This window comes from Nipponia nippon, unplaced genomic scaffold, assembly GCF_047370975.1.
Source record: "Nipponia nippon isolate SJK-2023a ecotype South Korea unplaced genomic scaffold, ASM4737097v1 scaffold_3, whole genome shotgun sequence".
Classification (NCBI taxonomy): Eukaryota; Metazoa; Chordata; class Aves; order Pelecaniformes; family Threskiornithidae; genus Nipponia; species Nipponia nippon.
This window is the reverse complement of record NW_028262347.1, coordinates 68,482,135-68,500,156: the sequence shown is the minus strand read 5'-3', so window position 1 is coordinate 68,500,156 and position 18,022 is coordinate 68,482,135. Positions and strand designations below refer to the sequence as shown.

General features: G+C 37.7%; 1 protein-coding gene across 11 annotated transcripts in view; it reads right to left on the bottom strand.

The window, feature by feature from the left end:
- Window positions 1-18,022, bottom strand: part of ERC1 (ELKS/RAB6-interacting/CAST family member 1) — a 309,566-nt gene that overhangs the window by 118,597 nt on the left and 172,947 nt on the right. For 7 of the 11 annotated variants that reach the window (XM_087766222.1, XM_087766224.1, XM_087766223.1 and 4 more), the window contains one exon: window positions 3,332-3,463. The exons of the other annotated variants lie outside the window; for them this stretch is intronic. In XM_087766222.1, coding sequence (XP_087622348.1) covers window positions 3,332-3,463 — 132 coding nt within the window. The remainder of the gene's footprint in view (window positions 1-3,331; window positions 3,464-18,022) is intronic. 11 annotated transcript variants of the gene reach the window in all.

Here is an 18,022-nt window from a genome sequence, read left to right as displayed (position 1 = left end):
AAAGAAAGCAAGATTTTAATCTGAAATGGTTATCTGAGAACCATGAAATCCTGAGTAGCTTCATGGACACTGTAATTCAAATCCGAAGCCCGTAAAATAGCAGGAAACCATACATCATGAGATGATGGAGGGTAGGATTACACAACACAGGGCTACAAAAACAACATTAAATATTGGGGCAGAGGTACACACAAATGAGATGTCCTCATACCTTGAGCCACTTAAAGCCAAAATGGTTGACCTCATGCACTGATTCATTAAACAGCTTCAGACAGGCAGTGAAGTGGCAGAATGGTAGAAAACAAGATAAACAGAAGAGAGGAAAGAAAAAGCATGCAATTAAAAGCAAATTATATTCAGTTTGGATAACACTGACATTTTAAAATCACATATATCTTTCATACTTGGTCTAAGAATGATCCTAACCTATTATTGTTTGTAAAAATCAAAGGATTTGCCATTAATATCATACAGAAAACAGAGCCTTCCATTTTAAAACTCTAAAGCTATCTAAGGGTGTCTTTCACAATTCTACAAAGAAGCTCCACAGAACATAAAAAAACCAAAAGAAGGCATTCTTTTAAAGTAATCGAAGGAATATGAAATGAAAAACATTTGAAGGAAAGTCTCTTCCTCACCTTGGAAAACAGCTACTTGCCATCACTCTGTTACTTGACTGTAGTCAATTGATAGCAAAACAAAATCCTATTGGGCAGAATGGGGCACAGCACCTCTCCCAGTGATGACTGGAACAAGACACTCCAGTTGCTTTTCCTTCCTGCCGTCTTCTTGGTCATATTTTCAAAACTACAATTGGTCAGAGCCGGCAGTTTAGTGGACACTGCTGTCAATCAGTGATGATACAGATGTTGACTTTTCCCTCTTCCGATCCTGCTGCTTTCAATCCATCCTTCTTTCTCCTCCTCACTTCTGTACACACTACTACATCCAAATTCGTTTCTTTTTCACGATGCTGTTGCCCACCATATTCCACCATTCTTTTCCCACAAATCTTACTCCTCTTGGCTCTCTTCCTCTCTCAATCTCTCTCACTGATCCTTATGGCTTATTGACCCTCAGGCTGCACATTTCCCTGTCTTGCCTCATCTTTCGGATTTTGTACATCCAATTCTAACTCTGTTCACCAGCCGTTTCCCTTTTTCACCAAGCTCTGACCATCTAATCTCACTGTGTGCCTCTCATCAGGCTTTGCTGGTGAATTCTTTTGAAAAGCCTCCTTACTGCCAAACCTGAAATTTGCACATAACCCCAAAGCACTGTTCTCTTTCCATATTCTTGTTTTAAGATGCCTCGTGTATAAATAAAACTTCACTTCTATGACAACAGTTCCCTTTTTTGCTAACCCAGGCTTATGTCTTCTCCTCTCCAGAATAAACCTGCTGCTACCAGCTCACAGTGGACAGACACCTATGAGGAGCTCATGCTCAATAGGCTAAAAAGGTGTCCTCCTTTCCATCCTGCGACTGACATCTACACTACTTCATTTCTTTTAATCTAGGACAGAACTTTCATTATTTTTGTTAATCTTGATAATATGTTTGACTCAAACCTCCTTTAAAAGGTTATTTTTAAAAACTTTCAGAATTTCTTTTATGGAATATCTCTAATATAAGAGTTTTTTGACTGCATCTATATAACTGAAGTTCTTTGGTAGGATTTCTTCTGTGTCTGGATCTATGCAAAAATCTTTCTTGTGCAGGCTGTGCCCATTTGTGCAGTAATCTCCTTGTCTGCAGCTTTGGTCATGTTAATGATCATGCCTCTCTGCTAGTGAATCAAATGCAAGCTACTTATCCTTTGCAAACTGTACTCCACCCACCTTTCAATACTGAGATGACCTGTGATCATCCTTTAATACAAGACTACATTATACGTGCATAAAATCTGTAAATGTTCATCTTTGTGCTTATTTCCCCAACTTTGGACACTTCTAACCCCTACAAAATTAACACACTCTACCTTCTTCAAAACCTTCTCTCAAAAAATTCACTAAGCCTTATGCACCTTGTTCTGTGTTTCAAGCACAGACATCACAAAAGGGTGAGTTCTATGGGCTTCTAGGTGCTCAAAGAATATAAAAATGGTCACTTTGTCTTGTAACAAAGAAATTATGACATCCTAGGCATCAAATCGTATACTATTTTGTTTACTTTTGCGTCTCAGCATAGAATCTGCTCCTTCGTGACACATACATTTTCCTTTCAAGAAGATCTAATCTTTGATGTTAACATATTTATTTCATGCAATTTTTTTAAAGGCTACAAGAAGTTTGGAAAGAAGGCATTCTTGGAAGTGAACTCCGTAACGCTGCCTAGGACCTTAAGGTACAGCAACCAGAATTATCCTTAATATGTCTATCAGCAAACAGCTGAGCTTGACTCTAGCCTAAAGAGAAACAGTTGCTTTCTTCCTGAAAACTTAGATTATTACTACGATATTTATATCTCCTTTTTAGTTAAAGCATGTGATATAAGAATACATGTTGGAAAAAAACCTCCTAAAACATTTTAAAGTGCAGTTAGTCAGAACTTTTATTTAAATAGCAAAGAGAAAGAGATGATGTCATTGCAATGCAATCGACCAAATGCTCCTCTGATAATTATGTTCAAGTAACGAACAGTGAAAAACACTGAAGAGGCTCACAAAAAGCACAGTAAGAATGCCACGTTCAGCTTCTGCTTCAAAAGCTTTATCAAAATCTCATGGAATTTTATACACTACTTATGGTACTTTTTCTTGATGATTACTTACGTGAGTTAAAATCAGGCACATACACGATGCTTCAGAGTATCTTGTCAGTGGCACAGAATCAATTCTCGTGCATAAAAGTTCACACTTGTGGCTTCAACACACAAATGTGTATTTTCTGTGTGTATGCTTCAAGCCAAGGGATTTGTCTCTTTATCCCATTGTTTTGCAAGTGCTACGAAACTGTGGTCCATAAACCCAACTACGCTAATAAAAATCATCATCATTACATACGTTCAATGAACAACGCAGTGAACCTAAGTATGCTTACACATAGGAAGACAGCTTTGACAGGCAAGACAGATTAGAAGAGTTACTACTTAATATTTTAAAGCTCAGGACACCTTCTATTTCCTTTAATTTCGAGAAAATCTTACCTATGAAATACAACTTATCATGAAGGCTTTGCAGGCTTCATGAGTTCTGTTACCTAATGTTAGAACAGAGATACAGGATCATCAAACAAAACCAGTTGTGTTTCACAGTAAAGCAGGGAAAATAGTACTTTACTGTCTCATTACTTTCCTAAGAGGACTACCGGTGACTTTATAAGATTGCAGACCTGTTTCTCAGCATTGATCCTGGCTGACTCCTCTTGTGCTAGCACCATTTCCCGCTCTGCAGTTATCTGAACACTTTCTCTGAGTGCCTCTTCCAATTCTTCAATCCGATCATCCTTTTTCCGTAGATTGTCCTGGAAAATGACGGGAGACTAGGTGAAGATGACTTGTTTGGAACTACAGCCTTTTAATCAACCAAGTTTTACGCCAACCAAAATGTGTTTCTCCCTTCCACGGCGCAACTGCAGGCAAATTATCTTCACACAAAGGAAAGAAAGATGAAGTGATGCAAGAGTAGGAGGAATACTACAGTAAAGAGAAGGAGAAAGCTAGCAAAGCAGAACCTCAAAGCAAGAGTGCTTGCCCTCTATGTTGGATATACCACAGTCTTGTCAGATTATACAGCATAGATAAGCAAGGGTTGTTGGCAAATAAAGATTAGTAAGCAGTTCCAAAGAAGCAGAGAAGCCAGAATTGGTGGGAAGGTAGCAGGCATTCAGCATTGCCCCTTTGCTCACGCGTTCACCAGCAGGTGTGGTAAGAAGGGAAACACAGTGCTGCAGTTTGGAATTTGCCATTTCCAGGTTAAGGGGGAGAAAAGCAAACATTAACCCAACAGAGTTTTCCATTGTTCAGGTTAAGTCTTTAAGGAAGTTTTTCATCAAAAACTCTCTAGGAATTATGAAGGGTTCATCTGGGCTGTCTGAATCTCAGACATTCAAGTATCAAGACTCCCTTAAAATTTATTCTTCGATTAAGAGTATCTTCACAGTTGCAAGTTTAGATGTCCCACATACATTCAAAGACCATTGAAGAAAACTGTATTGCTCCTCAGAAAATATACTGTTTTATTGGTTTAGACAAACAGTATAACTTACAAAAATGATATACAAAATTAACAGTATTGTTATTTCTAAAGGAGATCCTTCTTATGTTAACATTGCTAGGAAAATAAAGGTATATCTCCTGCTTCTGCTGTAGCAGCTTGGACAAAAGACTGCAAAGCAGGCTGTCCTGACAGTTATATGTGAATGTCTTGGACCATGGTTGCTTAACAAATCCATCAGAAATGAGCAGCTTGATGGAAGATTTCTGCATTTCTTGTCTTGCAGATTGGTTCAGATCAGAGTGTTCGGATGAGATATTAATGCACATTTAAGTTATCACATGGGCTTTTTAGCCATCTCAGCAGCAGTGGAAGAATCTAAAATGTTTCCCTTTGTTTTTTGCATTTTGCTTTTTGTCAGATTTACCCCTTTGTCTTCTGTCCTTTTGTATTTAGGACTGAAATTTTCCACTGTTTCTCTGAAAGTGTTTCACACCATATACAGAATAAGGAAAAAGATGACTGACTTGGAAAAAATTTGACCTTGCAACCTTCATAATGCAAAAATTAGTCACTGCAGTTTAAAGAATGAACCTGCCTTACTCCTTAATTCCTGCTTTCTAGGACTAGGGATACATCACCAAGGATACTTGTTGTATGAACACGATTTCTGGCAGTCTCAAAACTGCCACTTTCAATGAGAGTGTTCCAGCAGAGATGCAAAGCTTTGTATCAGACCAGTGCAAGACCTCTAGCATCACTGCCCTTGTGTAGAGAAAGGCTGGTATTTAATCACTAGCACAGACAACAGTATTTGTTAGGCTTTGCAGGCAGAGCAGCTTTCTGCTGATGGTTACTTTCCAAAGTGGATTCACAGGGCAAGCAATTGCTGTTTTCTAAAGAAAAAAACGGAGAGATCTTCATTTCAAAAACAGGAGTTGCAGAACATGTTTTCATACTTTTTGAGTCTTTCTGAAACACTGATAATACCTTTCAAAACTACTTTATAGTTATGATTAGCCTAACCAAAGACTCATCAAAAAGATGAATAACAAGTTTAGAAAAAACTCAGCACAGAATATTAACTGTGCCAGACATGAAAAATATTTACTTGCCTATCTGCATTACACAATAAATATCGACTGTACTTCTTGTTTACTATTCATGGATAGCCAAGGAAGTGTGGAAGTGTAGCTCTCCATTTCAAACAACAGAAGTGGGAATGGTTCATTTGAACAGCTGCATGTAAAATGGAAACTGCTTTAAAATAAGAATGCAGAATAAAACATTCTGACACATAAGATATGTCCACTCTTTATCCCAGGCAAACATTTAAGAGGTGAATTCAACACTGTATTAACCTTGACACCATACAGTGCTCTATTCAGCCAGGTGAACTCTTGAGGGACAGGAGGAAGAGCAATTGATGGTACCAAAACTGATCACGACAGTGCCACATTACCTGCACTTGGAAAGTCGGCATTCATATATAATTACTTCTCCTAAAATAACACGTAAACTTTTACATATATGCTAGGGGGTTGCAAGTTAAAAAAAAAAACAGTGCTGACTTACAAACAACTGCCTAGAAATTGTGGTCTTTTCACTTTAGTCTAATACTAATAAGCCATCCAGTAAGGACAGATGAGTTACAAGTTTTCACTTTCTGTCTCAGACAAATCTAGTTAAAAGATGTGAAAGTTTACTCTTGCAATGGTGTCACAATGTGTGTAACTACCTTACAAAACCACACCAATGCCTGGCAGGAGTAGCAGATCGTTGCTTAGCCAGACAGCACCTCCACTAGTGCAGAACAGTCTCAAGACACTTTTAGATTTTTTTGTTTGTTTGTTTCTAGCTCTTTGAATCATGACTAACTGATTAGCATTTGAATAATTATTTTTTAAATACAAGTGGCTGTGCAAACAAAACATACTAATAGACAAAAAGTAAATAAAAGTGAACCGGCATTTGCCTTTTATCATACCAGCATGTTTTTCCAATTGTTTGGCCCTAAACTCTGAAACATGACAGGCTCATGCTGACCTTCAACCTGTGCTGCTGCTGCTTTCCTTGTTTTAGTTACATGAAGCATGCTATCTTTGTGACAAGCATTAAACTCTGGAGAAAAACTTCTGTTAATTATAACTACAGTTATAACTTTCTTCCTGCAGTGACTGATCCTCTGAAGCAGTGGACTAGAGTGCAACTTGAGCTGCTTCATATATACATTAGAATGTGACACCGAGGGCAAATTTATCTTCCTGCATTTTGATAAAATTGCAGAATGATAAAGAGTGGCAGTCTCCTTTCATGAAGCTTATAGAGATGACTATTCAGAAAGAAAAAAAAAAAAAAATTCCTTACCTGTATAGTACCTGGATTCTTCAAGATGCATTACCTACCCACATATCTCCATGACCCTCCCTCCCTCTCCTCCTGAGTCCCATAGGCATGAGATTCCACAGCAGAGATGGAATTAAACTGGGATAGAGGAGATAGCTCTGCCTTTATGCTCACTGGTGGCAGCACAAATAAAATGAAAAACCCATTCGACACTGTGGGAGTGCCAGGAGTTCAGTCACAATAAAAATTTTTGCTACCAATACTATGATCCTGTAGCTGATTCGTACGCAAAACTCATTCCAATACATGCCTGTCTGAAAGCCTGAAAGGAAAAGGAGGTGTGACTGACGCACATTTCTGGGTTTTTTCTTTCACTTCAGGAAGGAAGTGGTAGGATGTCCAAGTGATGCATGTTAAAAGGATGTATCAATTTAATCTATCTTGCATTCACGTGATGTGTAATCTGCCATGAAGTTTTATGAAAGTGCATGAAATAGGATGTAAGTTTTCACCGAGGCATTTAGGTTCAATTAAATCTGAGGTATCCTGGCAAACTTCTTCATAACTGTGTCTTGAATTAGACTCACAAAGGTCTTTATGGCCTAATTTCACTCTTTGAATTGGAATTAAGGTGGATTTCTCTACTTAACTCTTGGGAAAGATTAGTTAACAGTTTGAGAAGGCAATGAAATGCTTCTTTTAACTGTTAAGAATATTTCTAGGACTAGCCAATCACCTAGGCAGGGAAAGATCATTTTCATATAACCCCGTAATTAATGCAATAGCACATTTTGCCTGTGTGCTTTCATAGACCAGAAGGGAAGAGCACAGTCCTGGAAGCGTTTTGAAATAGGAATCAATTATTTCTTAAACAGTGAAATCACTACATCATCACAAGCACTTATTCCTGTGAACTATTGCGCTTTCTTATCATGTATTTCCTCAAGAAGCCATAACCTAGATAAAGAACCTAATGATAATGATCTCAGTCCGTTCTAGATTGAATAAAACTCTCCCCAGAAAGAAAAATCTTCCTTTGTGAACTGACCTTCTACGAGGTAAGTGGAATCTGGGAACACAGGACTGTCAGCTGTCTCAAGTACGACTTAAAGCTTCCTCCTGGATACAAACTGTCATTTAGTTATTGATACAACAAATTCTTCACCAACATTTGGAGGCAGCCCATCTACAAATGTTAGGAATTTTTCACAGTTAAAAAATATGAGGGCTTGATTAACTGCAACTCTAAAGTGCATGCTGGTTGATTAATACGAAAAATTGAAATCTTACTAAGTTTCTTCCATAACGTTCCCTTGCTTCCTGTCTTTGGCCATAACCAAATGTGAAGAGGAAAAATTGGTTCTACTGTAGTCAATCCATTACTGAGGACTTCTGGTTTGCCATCTCAGGAGTCTACCAAAAGATGCCAAAAGACTCTCACTAAATTATGGAAGGTGCGTTTCTGCAGTGTTGGTTGAACTACTGCACTGCTGAACCCAGAAGGAAAGATGCTATGCCAAAATGGGAAGACTGCTCTTTAGAAGAGTGGTGAAAATAAATCAATTTGTTAATTAAGCTCTGCTTTTCTCTCAAGAATACTTGTAAAAACCTGCAGACCTTTTCAAGAAGATCCTGAAGGTTTATGGGAATATACAATGTGGTGGTACCAAAAGGTAGTATTATCATTTCATTTGATTTCAGAAGCAAACAATCATAGGGCCTTAAAGCTCAGGTGAGCATGGTGGATCTCCTTTGTTTGGTTCCACATGTTGATCAACTACTTGAAGAAGTCTCTGAACAAGAAAAGCATGCAAAATTGTCACTCATAAATGGAGAAATACCTCTTACACTGATGAGACAATAGTTTGACTTAATGGGTTTTCAAGAATACACATTGGGTAAATGTTGAAGGCCAGAACACCATGGTACATAACCCGAATGGTAGTCACAATAGAATCTAGCTCAAGCAGAGTGTTTGGGGTCCCTGTGCAATTCATCCAAAGCAGGAGATGTCTATGGTGAATTGTTTCTCTCTCTGTATTCATTACCATTTGCTGAAGAAGATGGGGGGAAAAAAAAAAAAAAAGCATGCTGTCTTGAAGAGTGGAATAAAAGAAAGAAGACTTTATAAATTCCTGAAGAAGGAAATACCTTTAGGGTAGTGTATAGCTTGGTACCAAGATGTAGCATGAACCACAAATCAACATAGATCCAATACTAAAGATTCTGAAAATAAAGAAACAGAGGGGCAAACTACCACGTAAACAGCTGCTACTATATATTCTGCTGGGCATGAACAAACAGTGGAGTTTCTAGAATAACCACAAATGCTAATGCTAGTATCATCATTGTTGCATACAGCTCTCTTGATGCCCTCAATTGGTAAAACAACTGAAGTATCGGTGGTTACCTGTGATGGGGAAACCTCTGTCTGTCTAGGCAGAAGCTGAGTATATCCAAGTATTAGGTTTATAAGAAGTCTGCGTTTCTCACAGAGTGAGCCGAAGAGGGCTTTTTCAGAAGTATAGCAACAGCATATGTAATTATCATGAGTTCCTGAATGAAAGGAACAGTCTGAGAGCTGAAGAGACAAAGTGCCAAGCAGGAGCTCCTTGACCAACGTTTCCTCATCTTTGGAGAGATCAGACCCGAGATGCATGATGACTATCTCATTAGGATAACATATGTCAACATCTGGAAAATTGTATCTGCCAAATAAGACAGATGGATTGGAATTCAAGCCTGACAAGTTGCATAAATGCAGAAAAATAACTACAGGAGACAAAAGGAGAAAAATTGCAGTAGAAGAATTTCATTCCACTAGAGGTTGAGAGGGAAGTGCAACAAAGCTGGCCACAGCACTGCATATGCCACATTGAAAACACAACGGACAGCAGGAGGAGATAAGTACATTCTCCTAAGAGTACCGCAATGGAAAAAGAGAAGATCTGTACTGGAATATGGGTGCACTTGTGGATCATCAGTTGCAGAAAGAACAAAACATATTTATAGAAAAAAAGAAAAAAATGGATAAAAATTATTTCCAGACATGATAAATATAATTGAACCAGTGCATTAAAATTAGCACGGTAAAAAAAAACAAAACAAAACAACATGAGGAAGCCAACAGTTTATGAAAAACATCCATTGGATTTTTTTTTTGAAAGAGAAAGGTAAAAAATGGAGTGGTGTTTGGACAGCATTGTCCCTTGAATATCATTGCTGCAGTGTATGAGAACACTCAAGAATGATGCAGGACTATAAGTGATGTTGCTGACAAAAATACCTGCTCTTGTGTACACAGGAAGGATGCACACTTTAAAAGTTATATGTATGGACAATCACTTGAAAGAAAATCATAAAACCTGCTCAACTACAGAAGTTAATAAAATACAAAGAATAAAAACAGGCAGACAGGTGCTCTACCCTGTACAAAGCCCTCGTGGCTACCTACCTCATTAAGGAAGAAAGAAAAAACCCCACCCAGATAGTAAAATATGTCTGTAAATAACATGACAAATTTATGATGGGAAACATGTTGGTATCAAGATTACTTATGTAGAATCGTAGAATCATTAAGATTGGAAAGGACCTCTGAGATCGTCAAGTCTAACCTGTTAACCTAACTGCCTGGTCCACCTCTAAACCACGTCCCTACGCACCACATCCACACATTTTTTTAATACTTCCAGGGACTGCGATCGTACCACTTCCCTGGGCAGTCTGTTCCAATGCCTAACCACTCTTTCCACGAAGAAATTTTTCCTAATATCTAATCTAAATCTCCCTTGGCACAACTTGAGCCCATTTCCTCTTGTCCTATCACATACAGAAGCTAACTGAAGTGGTAAGCATCTGTACAAAAAATGCTCTTCTCTACATGCTAAGAAAATAAATATAGAACTAATTCATCCATCAGATGTGAACTGATTTCTGTTCTTAAACAGGTCACAAAGAAGCAGCAAAAAAATTACAGACAAAATGGCAATGCTATACAATGACATTAGCACTGAATGATAGCTATCACTAAAAGAAATAATTTTGAGGAATATCAAGATATAAATCATGTTCCACATGTGACACATGTATAATCCTAAAGGCAAAAAATGCATGCATTTGTCCCTAAAACATATTTACATGGAACACCTCCCCCCTCAACCCATGAAAATTGGAAAAGAAATATATCAACTCTAAAGACAGACCACAACAGATAATACTCAGATACATATATATTACTCTTAATGGCTCTAATTTAAATGAAAGGGAAGTGGAAAGGGGAGGAAAAAAAATCTTAGTGAAAACTTCGTGAAGAGAAATGCTTAGTTTTTCACATTGTTTATTTCTTGAACACAAGAAGTCCTTAACAAAACTTATGCGTATTGCTACTATTGCCCAAAAATTGCTACAAATGTATCGTATACATTTGTATCCATTGTATAATGTTTCTAACATTATACTGTATGTCTACAAAAATGTGTGAACAACTCCAGCCATTCATATTTTTTTTCTTCCAAGATATTTTATGTGACCACTCAGGTGTGTTACTTTCAAAAAGTGTTTCCAAAATATATAGCAGTTTTGTTCAACATCAGGAGCAATCTGAAATACGCAGAGCTTGCGGTAACAGTAAGGAAGGATCCTAATCGATACTAGTTGAATCATGTCCATCGTAAAGCTCTGTACTTCCAATATCCTTCTCTGCTACTGAAGAGGACTTCCATTGCAATCTAGATTATTTATATATTTTTTGAAGGAGAATGGAAAGGAAGGAGAAGAAAAGGACGAACAGTTATAGACACTATTAGACAGGCCTAAAAGTGAAAGGCAGAACTGATTACTCCTGTGAGAAATCGGTAACGTCTCTTCCTGATAGCTACCATGCTTTTGACACTTCTTTCCTGTTACTCTAAGCCTGGCACTCCCAATACAGCAATCAGTTAGGTATGTTGATTTTGTATAGGCACTTTTCATTAGCAACGACCTAGACAGACTGAAGTACCTTGCCAATACTAACAACCAGGTTTACCATTTAGCAGCTCACACAGGGTGCCAACAGCTTTAACATTTTGCTTCAGCTGCTGCAAATTACCACATTTGTATTTTTTAAAACCTACGAGGACCATGCTTCTATCTAACCACAGTAGGTCACTGCACAGACTAATGGAATGAGACCCAAGGCTGACAATACAGCTGTGAAAATGTCCTGAAATGAGCAAAAGCAATAGATATCTGTAATTGTTATGGGGTTTTGTGGTTTGGTTTTTTTTTGTTTTTTTGAGAGGCTAATTGGGAAAATACTACTGTAAAAAGATTTCTTCTTCACACATAAACCAATACTATGACTCAAGACTCCTAAACTGATATGGGATTACAGCAAAAAATAGTGGCAGTTTTAACTAACTGCACTATTAATACGGAGCTTGAACCCATATGTTATTCCCTTGATACAGCCCTATTCCTCTGAACTCTCCTTACCAATGTCAGTCCTGTCATCATCATTGTACTAATATATCACAGTAGTTGTAAGACCTACCTTTCTTTGCTCATTTTCAATCATTCAGCAAAAAAGAGCAGCAGAAGCAGCACGCATGGACAGCCTGCTATAAAAGTTCACTTCTCTTGTCTTCCCTCTTTTTCACAGCTGAACATACAACAAAAATTGCTAGTGATACAACACCACTGAGGAAATGTTTGCCCAGCAGTTGATTCCATTGAATCTCTCTCGCTTTCTCAATTTCAAAGGGAATTCCTGCCATCACCTCCGGTCTCATGCATTCATTCTAGTCTCTAATTCCCCTTTTTTGATTTTCATCATAGTAGAGTAGCTATTGTATTTGTGCTAGCAATTGCTTCCTGTAAAGCAGCCACCAGTTCCTGCATAGGACTAACAATCTAGTGAGATGCTAATACCAACCACTATTCATTTTACTTAACATAAAAAAACCCTCAAACATAATTGCTTTCACCTTCTGCTATCTCCCTAACTTCAAACTAGAGATCATCAAAACAATTTCACATTGGAATTAAATTATTAACATTTCTCACACCATCTGGGAACACCGCGACCCACCTGCGATCCCCCTGGAAGCCAGATGCATTAAGTGAAGTTAATTTCAAAGAAAAGATGTCTCAGTACAACCTGGATTCAGCTACTAACCAAATATACACATACTAGTTTAGGGAAATGTCTTGCTTAAAATATTAAAAACTGGTTTCTGCTCTCAGTACCTTGACCAGTAAATGCACAGATCAGCTTTACCACTGTATCTGAAAATCTAAGGATACATTTGAAGGCAGGAAATAAACATACTTATGACTTGGATACATTAACAGAAACTTTAAAAAATTTCAGCAAGAAAGGGTCACAAAGAATGGAAAGACAGGTGTGCAGCAGCAATCAGTTCATATGTATGTATGTATGTATGGAACACGAAACGTATTAGATACAATTGGTAAGAACAGAATACTGAAAAGAAAAAGTAAAAACTGGACATTTAGATACTAACATCATCAGAAAATAATGAGTTTAAAAACACTGAAATGAAGTATTTGTAAAAAAAAGCTTCTTGTTGGTGTATTTTCAGTGTTACACTGATACTAGCATTTAAACAGGCAACATAGCACCACCACATTCATAAAAATTACCATTTAAATTCATTGGCATAAAAAAAAAAGGATGAGAAAGTGGAAACTCTTCACACACAGAGATTCACACTTCTTTGTATGAAATTCCAATCGTTTCTATAAAAGCCTGAACTACTTCAGAGGAAAGAGAAAAATAGTTATTGTTTTTCTTTAGCCCTAAATAATCCAAAATGCTCATCTACTGTTCTCAGCCTGCAAAGCTGGAAAAAGTACTCCCTGGCTCTTGTCTTCTTGTCATCTTTTCCATGTTCAAGTGTTTGAATTTATTTAATATCTGTTTGAACAGAAGCTCGTCCTTATGTTTACCATTTTCTTCCTCCTCTTTACCTTTTCTACTTTTGCCATGTCCTTTTTGTGGTGGATGGCCTGCATCGTTGCACATTATTCAAGAGGTGAATGCACTGCTGATGTATACAATGGCAGAGTAGTATTTTCTGCTTTGTCATTTAATATTTCTCAACATTGGTTTTTTTTAATAGTTCTGCTTACCAATAATATTTTCATGAAAATATTTATTCTTATTTCAAGATTGCTGTCATATGGTAATACAGCTAGATCAGAACCCATCATTGTGTGCATATATTTAAGATTGTTTCTCACGACATATTAATATGTACTCAAACCGAATTTCATCTGCTATTTTATCCATGAGTTAGAGTTATGAGATACTTGTGGAGCTACATAGGTTATCTCTCATTTAAATATCCTGAATAAATCAATAAATATCATTCAGAAATTTAGAGAAATTTAGTCTCATTTACAGAAAATATTACATTTGCCATTTTTAATCAGATACATTACTTCAGCACAAAAGAATAATTGTTCCATAGCACTGGGACATAAAGACATACACACTTACAATGCAAGAAACATTTACAGTTTAAGAATACTCAATGGTTCTTCAGAAGGAGGAAGAGAAAAGTACATGGGCGGTGATTGGCATGGAGAAGAAATCTGTGCACTAGAAGGGCATGGATAACTGTTGTTGGGACACTGAATTCCTTTAGCTTTTATTCCCTTGCTTTTCATGCCCTGCTTTGGAAAACCATCTGACCTCAAAGATACCAAGACTTAGGTAGAATTCAAACACCAGCAACAAAAATAAGACAATGTCCTAAACTGAATTTGTTGATGAATTTTAACTGACTATAGACATTCTACAGAATGTTAAGGAGATCCTCTTCCTTTAGTACTCAGTAAAAGACTAAGCGATACCAATATAGTTAGTTTTTCCCACCACCTGCATTCAGATCTGAGTGTACCTCAAACAAAATTAAACAGCTGAACGGACTGGTGCTGACTTTTAGTATTTTACAACCTTCTGTCAGTTATGAATACATGATTTGCAGCCTAAGCCTCAATCCCAGCTAATATTTGCACATCACAGTAAGAGGAGTTGTTCTGATATATCCTAAGAGCATATAAATTTAGGCCAAAGAGGAAAATTTAATAGGAAAAGTGCTAAAGACAGACTAGGCTTGTTTCTATAGGAGGTGGAAAAAAAAAAAAAAAGTGTGGTTTAATGGTGACAGCAATTTGGGCAGCTTAGTAAGCAAGATTAAGGAATAATACTGAATTAGAATAAAGTGAATTAGGTTTATTACTACTTGAAATTAATTAGAGGAAATTTTTTAAAGAAAATGCTGAAGCATTTGTTGCCACAGGTATAGAACTAAAAAAAATTCCTTGTGTATTATTTTTTTAAAATAAATTCTGAATTCTGTCTGTCTTTAGATCTCCATCATCACCTCATCCCCTTTCCTTTTCTATTGGGCAAAAAAAGCATAAGGCAGAATAGGAATTTTTATTAACCAATGAAACTATGAAATGAGCTGTAGCAATTGGGCATTTTTATTCTTGGGGAGAGATGAGTTAGAATCATAGAATCATTTCGGTTGGAAAAGACCCTTAAGATCACCGAGCCCAACCATTAACCTAGCACTGCCAAGTCCGCCACTAAACCATGTCCTCGAGCACCACATCTACACGTCTTTTAAATACCTCCAAGGATGGGGACTCAACCACTTCCCTGGGCAGCCTGTGCCAGTGCCTGACTACCCTTTTGGTGAAGAAGTTTTTCCTAATATCCAACCTAAACCTCCCCTGGTGCAGCTTGAGGCCGTTTCCTCTTGTCCTATTGCTTTCCACTTGGGAGAAGAGACCAACCCCCACCTCGCTACAACCTCCTTTCAGGTAGTTGTAGAGGGCGATAAGGTCTCCCCTCAGCCTCCTCTTCTCCAGGCTAAACAGCCCCAGTTCCCTCAGCCGCCCCTCATATGACCTGTTCTCTAGACCCTTTGCCAGCTTTGTTGCCCTTCTCTGGACACGCTCCAGCACCTCGATGTCCTTCTTGTACTGAGGGGCCCCAAACTGAACACACTACTCAAGGTGCAGCCTCATCAGTGCCGAGGACAGGGGGATGATCCCTTCCCTAGTCCTGCTGGCTACACTATTTCTGATATAAGCCAGGATGCCATTGGCCTTCTTGGCCACCTGAGCACACTGCTGGCTCATATTCAGCTGGCTGTCGACCAACACCCCCAGGTCCTTTTCTGCAGGCAGCTCTCCAGCCACTCTTCCCCAAGCCTGTAGCGTTGCATGGGGTTGTTGTGACCCAAGTGCAGGACCTGGCACTGAGCCTTGTTGAACCTCCTACAATTGGTCTCAGCCCATCATCGATCCAGCCTGCAGGACCTTCCTGCCCTCCAGCAGATCAACACTCCCACCCAACTTGGTGTCGTCTGCAAACTTACTGAGGGTGCACTCGATCCTCTCGTCCAGATCAGTGATGAAGACATAAACCAGAAACCATTAGTTAGAAACCATTTTCAACACAGCAAGTAAAAAAAAAAAAAAAAAAAAAAAAAAAGCTTGTGAGAGAGAGAGAGGGGAAAAAAAGTCAGAAGAGGGAAAAAATGCAAATTTATTGCCATTTCTCAGGCTCATGAAATAAGACACCAAAATGAAAAGAGAACTGTTCTTCCCCTTGAATGTACTTCTATTGTTTTGCTTAAATCTGGCCCTCAATGTTTTCTACTCTCAGGAGAGACCTCCTCACAGGAACCACACCATGTTGTCAACAGTTACATTAATCTCTCTGACAGTTTTTAGGAAAGAAGTTTGAACTCAGATACTAATCTCGGAAAAAAAAAAAAGTCCTTGCAAAAAACATCTAGTGGTTAAGGTTGCTGGCACACATTCAGCGGTCCAGTCTTCACTGTACTTAGTTTCTGGCATATCATAAAGGGTACCAACCCTGCTTTTTGCCAAACAGGCAAGAGAGTACAAATAGCAGGTTTCATCTTCCACTGACACCTAATGTTTCTGCAGAAAAGACTGGGTGAAAGTGTGTCTGGAGAATAATATTCCTGATGGATCACAGAAAAACGTTAGGATGTAGGGAGTCCTCTTTCCTCTATTAAAAACTCTCAAGCCATATAATGGCTTTCTCTCACTACAAATCTCAATTTGCAGTTAAGGAAATACTGGGATAATTGGGAGACTGCCTAATGCTAGTTGTAAATAGTGACTTTCATGAAATTTTTCCAGCTGTCTGTTCAAAACTGCAGAGCATTTTTACATTATATAAGAAGACAGAGTCAAATCGTTCATCTTTTTTAAAGATGTCAAGGCAGTGAATACATCTAACCTGAACATAATAAATGCATCATAAAGTAAACCATAAAGTGAAAACAAATAGAGCAGATGGCTAAGTGTCTACCCAGGGATATGCTTATCCATTCCAAATGTCAAGTCTCTTCAAGCTTAGTTTCTGTAAATGTTACGGTAACATGTATTCTGTAAGGAGTGCTCTCTTCTGGTCAAACACAGAAGGCTGCAATTCCTTAACAATATATTTAATGTCACAAACATCGATTATGTAGAAATGACAGATTCTGTCTCTATAAGAACTGCCATATCAAAGCTAAGAACAAGGTCATATATTTATTCTGATATTCCGAAATGTATATTATATTTTAGATGGAGTAAAAACATGCATCTCCCTTCTCTAATAACACAACTAAACAATTCATAAAGCAACAGAGAAATCTGTTTCTGAGACAAATAATTTTCATGTTCAAAAGTATATTATTTTTGTTGTTGTTTCAACATGCAACACTGCACACGTGCAACAATGAAGTTACTCAGACCTTGTAAACATTCATCAGGAAAAATGCCTTTACTAAAACTGGAGACAGAGCTGTCCCCACAATTTGCTCATGGCTCACAGCTTACATTGTAAGAATAGTAACACACCAAAATCTCACAAATTCAAGAAAACTAAGAAATGGGAGAGGTAAACTTAGACTTTTTAATGGTCACCCATACTACTATATACTCTGTCTTTCTGCAGCTGTTTGGAGAAATATAGATATCAGATTTCTGCACAGAAAATTAGGAAAATTGGTATTAGAAACAGACCCAGGTAAATACTTTTAAGGCTTAACACGTGCAAAAGTTTGTCGTGATGAGCTTCCTTTCAGTAAATGGAGCTTTTACTGTCTTGCAAAGTCCATCAGATCCAAAAGGATAAGAGATGAAAAGGACGAATATTCCTAAGAACAGGACATCATCTGAGCAGATGCTGCAGGACTTAACCTCATTCCTTCTTGTTTGTCAAGATAATTTTCTTATTTTCTCCTGGCATTTTATTTATCTCCTGGTATTTATTTTCTGGCAATCTGTTAGCAAGTCTTCATGATCTTCCTCAAAATAAAGTTGTACTTTATGACTTCAATAGAGAAAAATGGAAGAAACCTTCTCTTTTAGCTAGAAACTAATTTTTATGTGCAATACTGTCTTGCTGAAATGGAAATCCAATAGTGTAATTTTTACATGAACACGTAATTTCATGATATTGCTATTTCATATTATG